The sequence below is a fragment of the Phyllostomus discolor genome, chromosome 4, assembly GCF_004126475.2.
Source record: "Phyllostomus discolor isolate MPI-MPIP mPhyDis1 chromosome 4, mPhyDis1.pri.v3, whole genome shotgun sequence".
In the NCBI taxonomy this organism is placed as follows: domain Eukaryota; kingdom Metazoa; phylum Chordata; class Mammalia; order Chiroptera; family Phyllostomidae; genus Phyllostomus; species Phyllostomus discolor.
The window spans coordinates 125,513,200-125,529,820 of NC_040906.2; the positions used below are offsets into that span (position 1 = coordinate 125,513,200).

The 16,621-nt window shown below is 38.1% G+C and overlaps 1 protein-coding gene across 10 annotated transcripts in view; it reads left to right on the plus strand.

The window, feature by feature from the left end:
* The window catches only part of LOC114494998 (muscular LMNA interacting protein), a 235,055-nt gene extending 220,151 nt beyond the window's left edge, over positions 1-14,904 (plus strand). For 6 of the 10 annotated variants that reach the window (XM_036024246.1, XM_036024252.1, XM_036024250.1 and 3 more), the window contains 2 exons: positions 5,531-5,584; positions 6,935-7,140. In XM_036024246.1, coding sequence (XP_035880139.1) covers positions 5,531-5,584; positions 6,935-6,967 — 87 coding nt within the window. In that variant the 3' untranslated portion in view covers positions 6,968-7,140. Of the gene's footprint in view, positions 1-5,530; positions 5,585-6,934; positions 7,141-14,590 lie in introns of those variants that run through there. The other 4 variants (XM_036024247.1, XM_036024253.1, XM_036024249.1 and 1 more) reach the window with 2 other exon arrangements.
* The last annotated feature ends 1,717 nt before the right edge of the window (positions 14,905-16,621 follow it).

A 16,621-nucleotide genomic window follows, 5' to 3' on the forward strand; every position in this document is an offset into this window, starting at 1 on the left:
CTCTGTGTTTCCTGGATTTGTTTGACTTTTTTTCTCATCAAATTAGGAAAGTTTTCCATCATTACTTTTTCAAATAGGTTTTCTATCCCTTGGTCTTCTTCTTCTCCTTCTGGTATCCGTATTATATTGATATTATTATGTTTCATATTGTCTTGCATTTCTCTTAATCCCTCTTCATTCTTTCTGAGCCTCTTTTCCTTTTCTTGCTCTTTCTGGGTGTTTTTTCCTACTTTGTCCTCCAATTTGCTGATCCGATCTTCTTCTTCATCGATCCTGCTTTTCATTCCTTCTACTGTGTTCTTCAGTTCAGAAATTGTATTATTCATTTCCTCTTGGCCCTTGTTGGTAGTTTCTATTTCCTTTTTCATATTGATATAGTTTACAGTGAGTTCGTTGTAGCTTCACTGTAGTTTCTGGTAGCTTATTGTGAGCTCATTGAGCTTCCTGATAATAATTGTTTTGAACTCAATATCTGATAGTTGAGTTGCCTCTATTTCATTTAGCATTCTTTCTGAGGCTCCCTCCTTTCCCTTCATTTGGGGATTATTTCTTTGTCTTCTCATTGTTCATGAGACTCTTCTTGTTAGCCTCTGTTTCTTAAATTGATCTCTTCTGGTTCCCTGTGTTTATGGTGTGAACTTCTGTGGTAGAGTACCTGTGAGATTCAGAGGTGCAGTCTCCTTCAGGAATCCTGGTGTTCACAGCTTCCCCCTACTCTTTTTTTGTGATCAGTTGGAAGAGTAAGGCAAAATGGTTTAAGACAGCAATACAGTATTCTATGATATTTACAGTAGTAGCCAGTAGAGAGGAGATGGGAGATCCTTTGGCTATGTGTAGTGTTAACCATGATGTTCCACCCCACTAGCCATATTTTAGAAAGGATGGAAAGAAGATAAGACTCTTACTGGGGACAAAAGTATTGTTAGTTGGATCTAAAAAGCTATGAGGCTGTGGGAGGTCAGATTCTGAGGTAGTGTGGGAATAAAGAATAGTAAATAGAAGTGATGTGTAAAAGAATAGAGATAACCCCTGCAATAATAGAGTTCAGGAAATTGCGAAGTGGGCTGAGACCAGGGAGGGGTGTTGTGTAGTCTTTACAATTGTATGAAATAGGTCTTATTTACAGTAATATTAAAGCAACAATCATGTGGCAGAATCTATGAGATCTAGATAACAAGAATAAGGAGTATAGAACCTTGAGTGGTACACTAATGGAACACAAATGAAGAACAGTAAATTAGCAACACACCGTGAATGAGATAACAGGGGGAACCTATCCAAAGGACAGTATAGCCAGCCAAGCAAAGAAGATTATACAGAAAGAAAAAGAATACCAAAATACTATTAAAATAAAAAATGTCAGAAAAATGAAAAAAGATAATACAAATTTGCAGGACTTGGAGGCTCAAAAGAAAAAGAGAAAAAAAGCAGAAGATGGAATGCAGGAGAGATAAATTTGGAGTAGAAGGAATAACAGTAGGATGAAAGGAAGAGAAACATAAGGAATTGAGAGATATAAAAATAATAAGAATTAAAAAATAAAAAGTTACTTAAAAAACAAGATAAAATCAAACAATCAAACAACAACAGTCAACCCCCCCCCCCACAAAACAAACAAACAAAAAAACCCTCTTGTTGGTTTCTAACTGGCCAAACCAGTTTTTCTGGTCTTGCTGGCTTCAGCAGGCTGAGGGGAGATTGGAATGCTTTTTACTCTTCCCAGTCAGTACTCAGTCAGCCTCTCGTGTACTGTTCCCAGGGCTAACCAAGCACTCTCCCCAGAGCTGATCTGATGCCTTCATGCAGGGCCCTGGGTGTGGGTATGGGTGCTCCCAAGCATGCTCTCCAGAGCTCACTGCTGCTGTCTCCTGGGCTCTGGGGTCCCGCAGAGCACCTGAGTCTTTTCCAGGTTCATGATGTAAGCTCCAGGGATATCGAGGGGTTGCACCCTTCCCCCATTTTCCCCTTTGTGGGCTCCAGGAATCTGCGAAGCACCCGCATCTTTTCCAGGTTCACAGTGTGAGAGTCAGGAATCCCAAAGGGGCGCGTGCTTCCCCAAGTTCACCACTGCGGGCTCCAGAATCCCGAGAATGCCCGTGCCCTTTCCTTGTTCAGGGTTGTGGGGTCTGGGTCTTCCACAGAACCACACTCTCACTGGGTTGGAGGCATGGGCACACAGCGAGGCCACTCTTGGATGAGCAGGCTGGGGCACTCACTCTTCCCAGGGCTAGGTGTGGGTGCTTGCATCCCCTGTGTGACTGTCTCTCAGTCTCACTCCCCTCTCTGTGCCTTCAAGCAACAAGGCCTCCCCCAGTGCTGCTCAATCCTTGTCTGGAGAGGGAGCAGTGACTCTTCTCTCCCGGGTGCCCTTAGGCAGACCCTGGGGCAGCAGGCCTGGGGGCTACAACCTCCGGGGTCCCTGTGCTGATCCCTGGGCCCTTATTATCCTGAAGCAGTCTCCTTACTGTCTGGTTTTTCAATGTCCACTATAATTTTTGATGACATGTTTTCATAAATGTTGCGATATTGTTGGCCCCTTGCTCTGTTCCTCCACAGATCCGCCAGTTTCTCTCCCGTGTGTAGGGGAAGGGGAATACGCTCCCTCCTACAACACCACCATCTTCCTGCTCCAAATTTAGTAACTTTTTATTTTATTTTTTGAGATCAAACACTCATTTGTTCTCCAGAACAACAAATAAACAGGGTTAGAAGATTCTCTTTGTCCTTCATTATTCGTCAACTCTCTCTAGGTATATGTTCTCCCTATATAGATAGCCAGCCATTCACCTATGTATATTTTATTTTAATGTTTTTGGTTTATCATTTCCATTCTGACTGTGAGAGCATTTTCACATCATTTTAGTTTTTCTCCCAACTTAACATATTTAGTCCTCTTGCATTAAAAAAATCTCTGTGTTCAGCAGAGATATCGATATTCAACATTATTTCTTTTATGTTGTTGTTCAGTTACAGTTGTGCCACTTTTTTTCCATTGCTTTTCCCTGCCCTGCCCACCACTCTGCTCCCACAGTCTTACATATTTCCAGCATTTCCCAATTTTTCTTTCCTAATCAACAAAATACCAAAGTTTCTAACCTCACTAATCCTAAACAGTAGGGAGGCCTACAGTCACCCAGCAAAACTTGAGTCTATTCTCTTTTCTAAGGCAATGCTTTAATTTAAACTTTTTTCTTTATTCTCTGTCTCTGATTAATTAAATATCTTCCAATTCCCTTCCCATCCATATTTTGTACTTCAGCTGCACTGACTTTTTCTGAAGTGAAGACCTAATCACACATGCCCCTTTGTCACTTAGAATAGTAAGTTCAAGGGCTTCTCACTGCCTAGAGAGTGAAGCCCAGCCTCCTTCTCTGACACACAAGCTCCATTGCAGTGTGCCTCCTCCATGACCTTTCGCAGCTACACCAGCCACTCCTCAAGTGCTTCTTATCTCGGAAAGGGACACTCTTGCCTTTAGTGTGTGGCTTTTCCTTTTGCACAATGGTATACATCACTCCCAGTCCCTGTCTCCCCCTGCCCCATCTCCTGAGTCTCCTTCCCAGGGACCTACTGTCACTTCCCACTCACTGTGAAAGCACAGTCTCTGGAGACTATCGCCCTAGATTCTAATCATGGATGTGCCACTTCCTACTTCTGGACTTTCGATGTTATTCTCCCTTTCAGTTTTAGTTTCCTCATCTGTGAAACAGGGTGAAACTAGTGTTCATCTCACTAGATTGTTATGAATTTATCATGTGAGAACTTAATAAATGGTTATGACTAAATCCATTAATAATATCACATTTTATTTAGTGTTTTTGGTCAGCTTAAAGATAATAAAAAGATCATAAATAGAAAAAAAGCATTACAAAGCCAAATATAAATGATTTGGGGATTATCAACTAATTAGAATCAGTCATTTTTGTTCTCTTTTGTTGATTAGGATGATTAATGCGTAGTTTTTGAAAATCAAGATTAATAGAAATAAATTTAAATGAATAAATACCTATATTGAAAAAAAATGGAATGTAAAAGTAGCTATGACATAATTACTCAATTGCTTTTCTAATCTCAGTAAGTATTTTATTGGGAGAGTTCCAATGTTTTCATATTTCAGAATATTTATCCTATCCTATCTTAGGAGACTAGGAAAATGAAAATTTGACATTGTGCTCCGATGATTCATATAATTACCATAGCACTTAGCTTAGGCATGCTGAAAATTTGGCTATCTGCAGGACCAATTACCTGGGTCTGAGGTTTGCAGCAGTACATAGGGTCTGATCTTAAACCAGGCAGCAGGGGATCCTGATGAATAGGAGAAAATAGGTACTTTCAGATGATTTCTGGAATACTATTTAGATCTCTAGTTGGCTCAGGGTCAGATTATACTTCTATTTGAAGCAGTGTGGTCTGAAGTAGTTAGAAGGAGCCCTGATGTTATACCCAGAGGATTTCATAGTTGGGGACATAGTGCAATGGCTGACATTTAGTGGTGTTAGAGATTTACGTAAGAGAAGGTTCCATTCCTAAAAATCTGCCAGAACAGAGGGAAGTCTGAGGAAAGGTGAGGGGTGTTTCCTTGGTCTCCTTGATAGCCAGTGTTGGCACTCTCCTGGACGATCGTTTCCTGATTTTTCTAGGATAATAGAAGAAACAGGGAATGTTTTTGGCAAAATGGGTATGCTGGTTACCCTAAAGTTGGAGTGAGGAGATGTGGTCAAAACAAAAAAAATTAATAGATTTATTACAAATGATTGCTCTTCTTGCCTCTTGGCATGTGTGTGTGTGTCCCTCATTCAGTCTCTTCCTTGTGTGTGTCTAGTACTTTCTTCTATGTTAATAGGGTTAAGTGTATGTGTAGTACACAGAAGACCAATGGGATAATAGAAACTCTTATATATGCAGAAGGACCTCCCTTCCATTAAAGTGTCACTATGTTACACACTACATTATAATAACATAGTCTGGGAAGATTGCAGTGATTATTAAGTCCCTTGTGTATTGAGACTATTAACGTTAACAATAATGCACAATGCTTTCCATTCCAAGTAAGCATTTATATCTATAGATACACCTGCATTTACCATGGGTCTGAGCATGATTTATTTCTTTTGCTTTGGAATTTTTCAATTTGAGGCCTTTTGTGAGAGTTGACACATGAATACAGCTTTGTTTCTCTTTGTAATGTCTGTCAGTTAGTTTTAATAATTCATTAATTCAATAAACATTTAATAACTATCTATGCTACATGCCAAGCACTGTTAGAGTTTACGTGGAACGGAAAAACAAGTAAGGTGTGGGCCTGTGCTCCAAGCATTCACCATCTGCTAAATTTTTTTCTATGGTAAGACTATCTTTCTTTATTTTTAATAACAATCAAATTTTAATGTTTATATGTGATAGAATCTACTATGATCAACAATAGTACACTTTATGCCATTATTTAGCTATCTATCTAAATGAAATTTAATCATTATTTCTCCTTATTTCTACCCTTCATCACATCCTGGGCATCTTCTCTATGAAGCTGAGTCATCCAATGGTGGCTATTCCTGAACATGAAACTCTTGATTCCAAAGAGGTAAATGTAAGATACAATTGGAGATTTCGTTTTCCATCCATATCCATGTAATATTAGATTGTAGGAGTAAACTAATGTTATTTAAAAATATATTAATGTAATTGTGGGTTTTTTAAAAGAAAGACTTAACTGACCCACCTTGTGTTTGTTAAGGAGAACCTGATTGCTAAGTGAATTTTTGCTGCTTCTCAATGTGGAAGGTTGCTTTAGAAGTTCTTATGCAGGTAGCACCTCGATCACAAACTAACTCCTTCTATCCTGACTGTCTTTGTGATTTTCTCTTTGGATTCATTGTGAAGCCACTGGTGCCTTTTTTTTCTGGAGGGTCAGTAGATGTCCTCTAATACTTACAGTGTATCTTCTGAGTCAGAGGTCTCTGTATTCCATGGTGTCTCAGTTTCTAGCCCCCCAAGTGAATTTTGCATGTGGCAAGCAGCATACAGACAAAAGCATGCCAGCTCAGACACAGCCTATAAATTTCATGTAAATGTTTAGCCACTTTCAAACTTTGAAAGACCAAAAAAATACATTTTTAAAAACTAATTTTTATTTTTGTTAATGACACAGAAGAAATTCTGTAAGTTTTTTTTTTTTTAAATTTTGTGTTTAGCAAAATATCAACAGCAAAAATAATTGAACAGTGTTTTCTCCTTCTACATCCTCTCAGGCAAAGTGATAAATGTAAAAACAAAAGTGACTTTTTAAACGAACTTCTTAAGAAAGGAACCAGTGAGCTCACCCATCCATTTCAGACACCCTCACTAATGAGCCATACTCAGTTTTGCAGCCTCCAATTTTATGGGGAGAAAAGCCCCATTATTTCTACTTCTACAAAAGAAGTAGAAGTAATAAAATTCCAAATAGAATCTGAATATTTTCCCCAAAGTATCTTTTCCACATTTTGGGGCATATTATTCAGTTTTCATAAACTGACATCTTATTTCTGCACATTTTTAAAGCCTTACCATACAACATAAATGTGCCTTTTTATTATAACATTAGACATTAAAACATAAAAGATGTGTTAAGAATAGGTGTGGATTTATATACTTGGTCACATCTCTGATTTTTAAAAAATAGGATTACTGGTTCAATGAGTATAAACTTATGGAAAATTTTGATACATATAGCCAAATTGCATTCCTGAAAAACTGTAGCAGTTCATCCTAACAGAAATCTGTTGTCATACCTGTGTCTCATATATACTTGTTGCATTGAGAATTATTATAATTGCCAGTTTATTGAGAGCTTACTATATGTTAAAATGTGTTATGCACTTTATATGCATTATCTTACTTAATCTTCACCAAACATTGTAAGTTAAGTACTATTATTATTCCCATCTTACAGATGAGGAAACTGAGGCTGAGGGAAATCAGCTAAAGCCACATAGCTGGACAGTGCACGATCAGGAGCCCAGATCTGACTGCCTGAAGCTTGTGCTGTTGAGCACTCTGCCATGCCCTATCTAGCTCTCTATCTTCATCTAAACTTCTCTCTGTATTATCTAAATCTGTCTCCCTTTTAAAATCATATTTTAAAATATTTGCTATATAAAAGGAGAAATTATATTTTGTTCTAATTTGCATTTTAAAGTTTTGTATTTTCTGTTACTTTTGTCTATTTTCTTCTGCATTAAGTTATGAATTTATCTACTGGTATGGTGGCATTGTTCTTATTGCATTGTAAACTACCTTTATATATTAAGGATATTAACTCTTTGTCAAATATGCTAGCTCTTTTGGTGTGATGGTGAAAAATTGTGTAACAGTGAAAATTCAGACAAGCATATATGTCCAAAAAGAAGAATGGTGGAATAAATTTTGCACATTCCAGGTGAATGTATAAATCAAATATTCTCTTTCTTTCAAACTATAATTTTTGCTGAGGTTTATATAGGTGATATCTATATAATGAGAATGTTTCTATACAATAATAGGAAATCAGTTGGTTGATTAAATAACAAAAGCACCCAGATGTAACAATAAATACCGAACTAAAAACTTCTGAATATTAGGTAATGCTGAAAGACTGTGTTGAAAAAAGAATTGGGTAGAGGTAGTATTATAGTATTTTCCTTTTTTCACCAATTACCATAACTCTAGAGACAAAACTTAAAATTAAACTAGTAAGATTGTCAAAAATGATTTGAATCTCAGACTTGAAATATATGAAAACACCATATAAGAAACTACAGTTTGAAGTTTAGCAATTGTGGGAAACAGTAAGTTAGATAATATTAAGGAAATGTAAATAATTAGGGAAAAGGAAATTTTGTGCTTCTAGTGTTCTGTATTTTGCTTCTTAGTAAAAGTGGCACATTTTGAAGCGATTTAACACAATTTATGGTTCCTTATGATATGTGGTCAGACTGTAATACTAATCTCTGTTTTATTCCCTAAACTGTTTTTTGTTATTTACCTGCAAAGCATCAATCAAGAAAATGATCTGTTTTTATATAGCAGTTCTAGTCTTTTGACTATATAGCCTCAGGAGGAAAGTGTTCAAGTCAGAACCCCAGTACAATTGAACAATTACGGAAGAAGCCTTCATGGGATCTCAAAATTTACCTCTTAGATTTTCTCCCATTTTTTAAAGACAGCGTTCTGTCTTTTTTTACTACGCTACTCCCATTTCTTGTGTTCCATTATTCTATTGTAGATTCTAGTTTTTTTTAAATTACCTTGGTAATTCATTTAAAACCAACAGACCTCAGATTTATCTGATTTGACCTGATTACTGTTTTCATAATTCATGTAATTTAAAAAGTACATTGAAAAAAGAACTAATTCAAAACAATCCACTTATCATCTAGTTCAGTGGTTGTCAAGTCTGGTAGAACATTAGAATCTGCTTTATGAAAGTCCCAGGAGCAGGGTTCCACTTCTGGCAAATTGAATCAAGGATCTCTGGAGGCAGACAAAGACGTTGGTATGCTTTCAAATCTTCATGATTCAAAATCACAACAAGAGTTGAGATCCTCAAATTCTAGCTTCTTCATTAGCAGTTAGGAAAGCCAAAAAAAAAAAAAGATCAGTTATTTAATCATAGAAACAAAAACTTGAAAGTAAAGCAGGAGAATTATTTAAGAAGTTAGTTTTAGGGAATGCTTTGCATTAATAGAAATTTGGGCCACACATACCTGTCTGTTGAAAAGGCCTATGTGGGCTTTAACTTGTGTAGAGTAATTTTGAGAGCTCTGTCCTGTTGAGATTCATTATAATTTATTTAGTAAAATCTAACACTTTGTCTCTGTGTTTTCTTTGTGTTCCACTCAGCTTTGGAAAATACTTAGGCTAAAGTCTTGTAAAGCATTTGGTGCAAGCTGGGGCTGGGGTTGGTGAATTCCAATGAATGTTTTATTTGGCATTTTATCTGGCACTTTAAAAAAATACTTGCTCACTGTGGCTGGGCCTCAGTTGGTTAGAGCCCTGTCCTGATGCACCAAGATTACAGATTTGGCCCTGGCTGTTGTGGCTCAGTGGATTGAGCGCCAGCCTATGAACCAAAGAGTCACAGGTTTGATTCCCAGTCAGGGCACTTGCCTGGGTTGTGGGCTAGGTCCATGGTCAGGGGATGCATGAGAGGCAATCACAAATTGATGTTTTTTTTTTTACCTCTTTCTCCCTCTCTTCTCCTCTCTCTGGAAATAAGTAAATAAAATCTTAAAAAAGATTGCAGGTTTGATCCGTGGTCAGGGCACAAGAATCAACTAATGAATGCCTCACTAAGTGGAACGACAAATAGATGTCTTTCTCCTTTCCTTTCTCTCTAAAATCAATCATTTTTTTAAAATTTTGTCATTGATGAACTCTCATACAAACAGATGAGATCTCAAAATAATCAGTTTGATTGTTGTGGTTAGCTGGCTGATCAATTTTCAAAGAAGTTCCCTTTCATAGATTTCGATTATTCACACCAATGCAGTAATCTCCAAGAAGATATATAGCTAATACCATCTAATTCTGATCAAATGCCCTGCCTGACATTCATGATTTTTGAGTAGGGTTACTTAGAAGAAAATAAATTCTTGTAGCAAAAATTATTTCTGGTTGTATTCATCATGTTTTGTGAATTCAGCATTTCTTTGATCCACAACCATTCTGTAACCCACTTCTCTTTCTCAGGTTTAATTGTGAAAGTCCTATTGGGGAATGACATATAAACAGACCTGCCATTTTCACATTATCTACTACATGTGGCCCTATGCCTGTTTCATTTATTTTTTGTTTTTTAAATTTTATTTTAATCATTGTTCAAGTACATTTTTCTGCCTTTTACTCCCATTCCAGCCACCCACCCATCCCTCCCCACCTCCCTCCCATTTCCATCCCCCCTAGTTTTTGTCCATGTGTCCTTTATATTTTGTTCCTGTAAACCCTTCCCATTGTCCCCTGAAATTCCCTCCCCTCTCCCCTCTGGTCACTGTCAGCCTGTCCTCTATTTCAGTGTCTTTGAGCCTGTTTTATTTTTAACTTGAGGGTCATTGATTTCCAAAAACATGATTAGATGCATTTGATTCCAACCTTTCAGATCTACTTTTTACTAATATCACTTGAAAGCTAATCATTTACTAGCTGCTCATAAAACACATACCTGGCAAATTCTCCTCTTTTCTTATTCCTCCTTTTTGCAAATTTCAATCAACAGTTAAGGGCTGGCAAGATCACAATACTGCTAGCAAGGTCACTCTGAGTGATTTGCTGCTGCCTCAGTGTGTATAAGCTTTTTATTGTGCTCACTTTATTTTGAGTTCCAGAACCCCCTTTGATGTCTAAGTTTTAGCATCTCATTCATCTGTCTTTATTCTCCAGATGACAACATAAAAAAGAAAAAATAAGTGACTTGTCCATGGAAGCTAGTCTCATTTTCTGGTTTGATTTAAGGGTAAAAATGAAACTATCAAGAATGGGCTCATTCTGTTCCCTTCAGGCAATTACTCTAAATATTACTTCTCAAAATCGAGTTTTGATAAATCTTGAAGAGTTCAAGGTTGTAATCTTAGGCAAGAACTTGAAATATGGATATCACTAACTGCTAATTAAAAGAAGATTCATATGCTTTGATAGACAACTGGCTAGAAGACCAGGGTAAATTTGCCTTATAAAGACATCTAATGGGGCATGTGAATTAACAGCACCTTGCCCAGGTATTCAAGTAGGCAAGGAAATATTATAATAAAGGGAAGGGCATCCCTATTGCCAGATTTGGCAGCAATGAACCCTGACAAAGTGAATTTCCTGTGTTGTAAGCCCCAATCTGTGTTGGGGAAATATAATTAAAACAAAACAAAACAAAACAAAACAACCCCAAAAAACTCTCTACCAAACCAGAAGTCAAATTCACAAAGGCACTTTCATGCTTATTTTGTTACCAAATAAGCATGAAACCAGAATGTGACATGCATCATAGACAGTCACTAGGGGATTGCGAAGCAGGATAAATCTCACCCTTCCTATAGTCAAGCATATATATATGTATATGTATATATGTGTGTGTGTGTGTGTGTGTACACATATATACATACACACACAATATATATATTCTCCAGATAAATAATGATTCAATTCATTCTCCAGAAGAGGGCTTGACAGCATCATTTATTACACGTAGTTTATCCTTTATCACCTGGTAAGTGAGGTGACCAACTGTGTCAATTAATTGGCTTTTATACAAAGGAAAAATAAGCTTTTCATATCTTTATCACAGGAGGTAGTTTTATAACTTGGAGTCAGGGATCAGCTGAAGTTAGGCTCTTCCCCACTCTCAGAAACCAGGCGACAGGGATGGTCTCTCACTTGAATGTTTACTTGGTGGTCAAACCTTGAGAAAGACTTTCCTGGGTCTTAAAGCTGACAAAATAATAATGTCCATCTAATTTTCCAAAGGACTTATATGCATTTTAAAGAACGGAGAATTTACTCACCGTGACAAGTTTCCTAAAGTAAATGCTCAAAGAACAGAGGGTGGGAGATCTCTTCCCTTATTTTCCACAGGAGAATTAAGCATCTTATGTTTTATTTCTGTCTGTCCTTACACCTGGTTGGCAAGGGGCAGAGCTGAAATCTGAGAGACTCTTACTGTGAAGTAGTGAGAAAAAGAAAGAAACCTCACTTACCTTCTTGTCTAGGGACTTAGTTGAATCTACTGTAGAAGCGGTTCAGAGCTGACACTTTGGGGGACTCCCCTTAAAGTCCTCTCAGTGGAGTACTGTTGGGTTTTGTAGTCTAGTGAATCATGGCAAAGCTGAGCAAAAGCCAGGAGCTAGAATGACTTCCACACTCTGTGTGCTAGTTTTTCAGGATGAACGAACAATATAAGATCCATGTTAATAATTATTTGGAGCTTAGGTCATCCAGATATTAAATGTTTTTGACCCCAGGTTCAACGCTGTGCTCTTTAGAGTCCATTCTACCTGTACTCTCTACCACAATGTCTTTCTGGGACCTTAATTACTGAATGCTTTATAGCTTCTGGCTTATGGATAATATATTCTAGTAGTAGATCCTGTGTCTTTACACCAGTTAGTGGTTATGTAAATGTCCAAAGTACATTTGAAATCTTTCAGAAAAAATGAGTACGTAGCATTAATACCATGATACACATTTTCTGGAAATTGCCTTTTGTTCTGCATGCATGAAGTCTGGCTTTATATTGACAAGAGCACATATGTTGATCGTTTTGTTTTCATTTGGCAGAGAAGAGTATGCATAGAAGGTTTTGTATTAAAAGGGGCTGAGAATTCAAGGCACACCACACATTCTTTAACAAAAATGCTTTCTGTAAAACTGGTCTAAAGTTTCACAATACTACATCACTCGTTACTCAAAGTAAATTTGAATTAAAAATATTTTTTGGAATTCAACTCCCTTCAGAATAATAATATTCTTTATGTTTTCTTACATCCAAAAGAAACAGGACAGTCAGCTGGCAGCATGTGAAGTACTGGGCCTTCACTAACAGGATGCCAGTCTGCAAATAATAGTTTATTTCTTTATTTTATTAATGATTTTCATTTTTCTTAAATGTCAACCTTTGTTTTCTTCAAGTTATTTGGCTCATTACCTGTGTGGAGATCAGTAAAGGAAAGTAACAAAGTTCCCAGAATGTCTAATGCCGGGCCTCTGCCTGCCAGAGTGCACCGTCCCATCTCACCCCAGGGCCGCCCTGTAGTGCCCCCCTCTCTCCGCTCTGCCAGGGGGCTCAGGAAGTGGGGCTGAGTTTGCCAGCTAGCTGTCAGAGGATGAACTGCCTATTCCTCCTCATCTGATCTAATTCTTCATGTAATTATAAAATCTTATATCTGAAAGAGAATTTAGAAGGCATTTAATCCAACATTTTATTTAAAGTTCTAATCATGTCTACAAATATTTCCTTATATGTCCTCTGTTTAAACTTTTCTGGTGACAAGTCAGACACAATATATGTTTTAAGTGTTGCTAAGACAAACTAACAACTACAAGAACAACAAAAACAAATAGAAAACATTGAAAGATGGGGGCTTAATTTCAAATACTGTGGCCTTGAGCATGATATTTAATCTTTTTCAGTCTCAATTTAATTCTCTGTAAAATGAGATCAAAGGATGAAGGTGAAGATCTATATTAATGCATATAAAGTGCTTGGCATATAAAATATATAACACTTAATGGTTGTTAGTCAAATCATGATGATTTCTTTAAATCTCTTGTGATACTGCTAACAAATGTTGATACTTTCAGGAAAATCTAAATAAATAGTGGTTCTTATTTGTTAGAAAGAATGGGAGATGTAATTTCGTTATTTCCTTTTTTCATTTAAAGCTTCAGAGAATCCCAGGTGGTGAAAGCTACAACTCACTTATTTCATGACTGTTCCTTCTCTTTGGCCAGAACAAATCAGTAATGGAGCCACCCCTTCCTTTTAGTAGCTCTCTAACTCCTCTGTGTCATCTAACAAATGCAGTTTCTCCTGAAGTGATACGGAATGTGTCAATGTCTGACAATCACAGGCCGCCACTTGGCCATTGCTGGGTTTCCTGCCTGCTTTACTCACCCCTTGCACACAGCCCGTGTTCTTCTCCTGGCGGGGGGCTCTTTTGGACCACTGCTTCTTCATGCTGTGACTCGGCCCAAGAAAAAGCAGGGACAGCTGCCTTCAAAGAGCAGCTGGCCTCTGCGATTTTCCACCCACCATTCTGGAACACTCTACTGTCAGCCACAAGTTGGCACCTGAAATAAAGTTTAGGTCATTTCCTTCCATTGGTGTCATTCTATTACATTCTAACAGAGTAATGTTTTAGAATTAAATTTCTCTTTGGGCCTCATGTCTAATACTTTCTTTTATACTTTTGTCTTAAATTATATGACCTGCTCATACCCATTTCTGTTCAACTACATTTGTCTTATCTGTTCCAGACAGTCAACCACTATCAAATAGAAACACATAGAGATTGGATGGATAAATAAATTATTAGAATCACTGTCCTACTACATAACTATATTATAAAGCCAATTGAATCAATATATGAAAAAAAGGCAAGAGGTCTTTTGTAGTGTTTCATTTTGTAGACTATGGGACTTAATTCAATCCCAGTTCACTTTACCCCATTGTTTTATGGTTGACATTTTAGGGAATGATGTCATGAATGCTAAAAGATAGGGAAGGCAGCCGCCAAGTGGTGGCAAAGTGAGGGGCTGTGGGTGGGATGTGGTGTGAGGCGATGCTGTTCCTGGCTCTTCAGAGCTATGGTAACCCTCTGCGGGAGGCCAGGTCAGCTCTCCTGGGCTCTCAGGAGATCAGAGTCTGATGTGAAGCTAAGCTGCGTATTTTTACTATGCCTTTAATTGTGTAACAAGAAAACAGCTACCGAGGGAAAAAAAAACAAATTTCTTTTTTACTATAAACCATTTTCTAAAAATATGAAATGCTATGCCTAAATGTTAATATACAAATTTTGGGATATATTTTTTTAAAAATAAATATTTATCTTCATCACTTGACTGCTTTTTTTTTATTATTTTTCAGCAATGAAGTTGGAGCAGAAGCTAAAAACCCAGGCTGCGCTAAAGAGTTTTGTAATGCTGGTGCTAATCATTTACTAGATTTAACTTTTACTTTTTCAGTATTAGTGTTCCCTTTAGCAGTGCAGCAGTGGAACTAAAAAAAGTTTCTTGCACGCATATAACATTTCAGTACTCAATAACACCCAGATTTGCTTACAGCTTCTCGCACCATTATTAGTCTTTAATGCTAGTCCTTAATGCCTTCTGTTAAGCTGACAGCAATACTAAGGTGCCCCTGTATTTGGAAGTAAAATAAAGAATTGTGAGTAAATAGAACAATGGTTGTGACTGTTTTTCAACACGCTTTATTTAAGGCATACATTACTTACTGAATCAGGTTTCATTCCCCTTTTTCTTTCTTTTCTTTTCTTACATGCAAAGAAAAAACATCTTTTTTTAAAAATAAAATGAGTCTCTGCCCGCTTTCTGGAGACATTAATACTGAGGGGTTCATTGGAGAGGTCTTGGATATGAGGAAGTTGGTATTTTGCAAAACACTGAGTTCCTGTTCTGTTGGGTCTGCACTGTCAGGACAGGCTACCATCGTGGGGCAGGCCGCTGATGTTGAGCATCGTGCCACATTAGCGTCTCCAACAGTGAAGGCTCTCTCAGAGTCAGCCCATGCTCAAAAGCCTGTGATCAGCAAAGACCACGGGGCAAACCCACGCTGTGATGACTGTCCCGAGAGCCCACCTGTCAGCACACCTGATGCGCATGTCCTAGCTGTGCTGAGTTTTGCCCAGTCATCACCCCAGTAGCCTGCTGAGCCTGGAGAACTAAGGAAGAACCCCCTGCACTTCTGACAGTGAGCTCCTGGTAGCAGAGGGGACTTAGTGATGGCTGATTTACTTTCCCTCTGCACATAACTCATGTTCCCCCTGAAGTCAACTGTCTGAGTCATAGCTCCCTCAGACCACTGCTTTATCACCCCATCATCTAACTCAGGGATAAGCAGAAAGAATTGCCTACGGAAGAGTTACAGTCCTCCTTCATTCTCTACCCACTATTTTGGGGTGTTTCATCGCCAGTAATCAGCTGGCACCAGGAAATGTAAAATTCTCATCATCTTCTCAATTAGTGGGTGAAGAGCCATTGAGTCTTAGTAAAGTTTTATGCTCATCTCTTCTCCCCCAAATAAAACTTCTCCATCAACCTGCTAAATTATGTGAGTCATCACCTTAGATTATTGATAAAATTTCTAGTATTCCCTGTGATACAGAGAGATCTGATCAGATCACTGGGAGAAGGGAGGGGCGTAGGGAGGTTGCCTGAGCAATGGTGAACAGCCTAGGATGGGACTGGCTGAGAGGCTGAATGCCTCCAGAGTGAATGGAATTATGGGTGAGAAGATTTGAAATATGAAGGGGGCTGGCTCTCTGGCTCTCACTCTCTCTTCTTCCTCAAGGATGCCAGGATGATGATGATTGTTCTGCAGCTGCTTGTGTTTCCTAATAGACAGTATTTTGAATGGTAAGGAATTCTAGGCACAGGCTAGGATGGGGCTGGCCTGGCAGAGAGTGTGGCAGTGTTATTTTTGGGGGGCTCTAGAGGGGATGAGCTCTGAGGCAGAAGCCTGCCATTCTTCCAACATTGTGTGGCTTTTGTATCTTATGTTGTTTTAGTTTGTAAACTAACCCTATAAAAATAATATAATTATAACTAATGGGGGAGGTGATACGACAACTCAGGTGTTAAAGGGTTTAGCCTTAATTGATAGGTCAAGTGATTAAAGCTATAACTAAAGAGTTCAAGGTTTTCACCTTATATGATAGGCTTAAGTGATTAATGTATGTGGAAGCTGTTATTCTAAAATTGTGAGGCTTTTGAATAAAGACTTGTTTCCTTCATCACCAAACCTTTGCCTCTGCAATTTTGCCTAGAGGGTGGCAGTGGGCAGCAGGACCCCACTTGCTGTTCCGTAACACCTGTGCTCATATCATGTGCCAGGAGCTACACCAAGTGCTTCACATGAATTTACTTTAACCTTCACAAC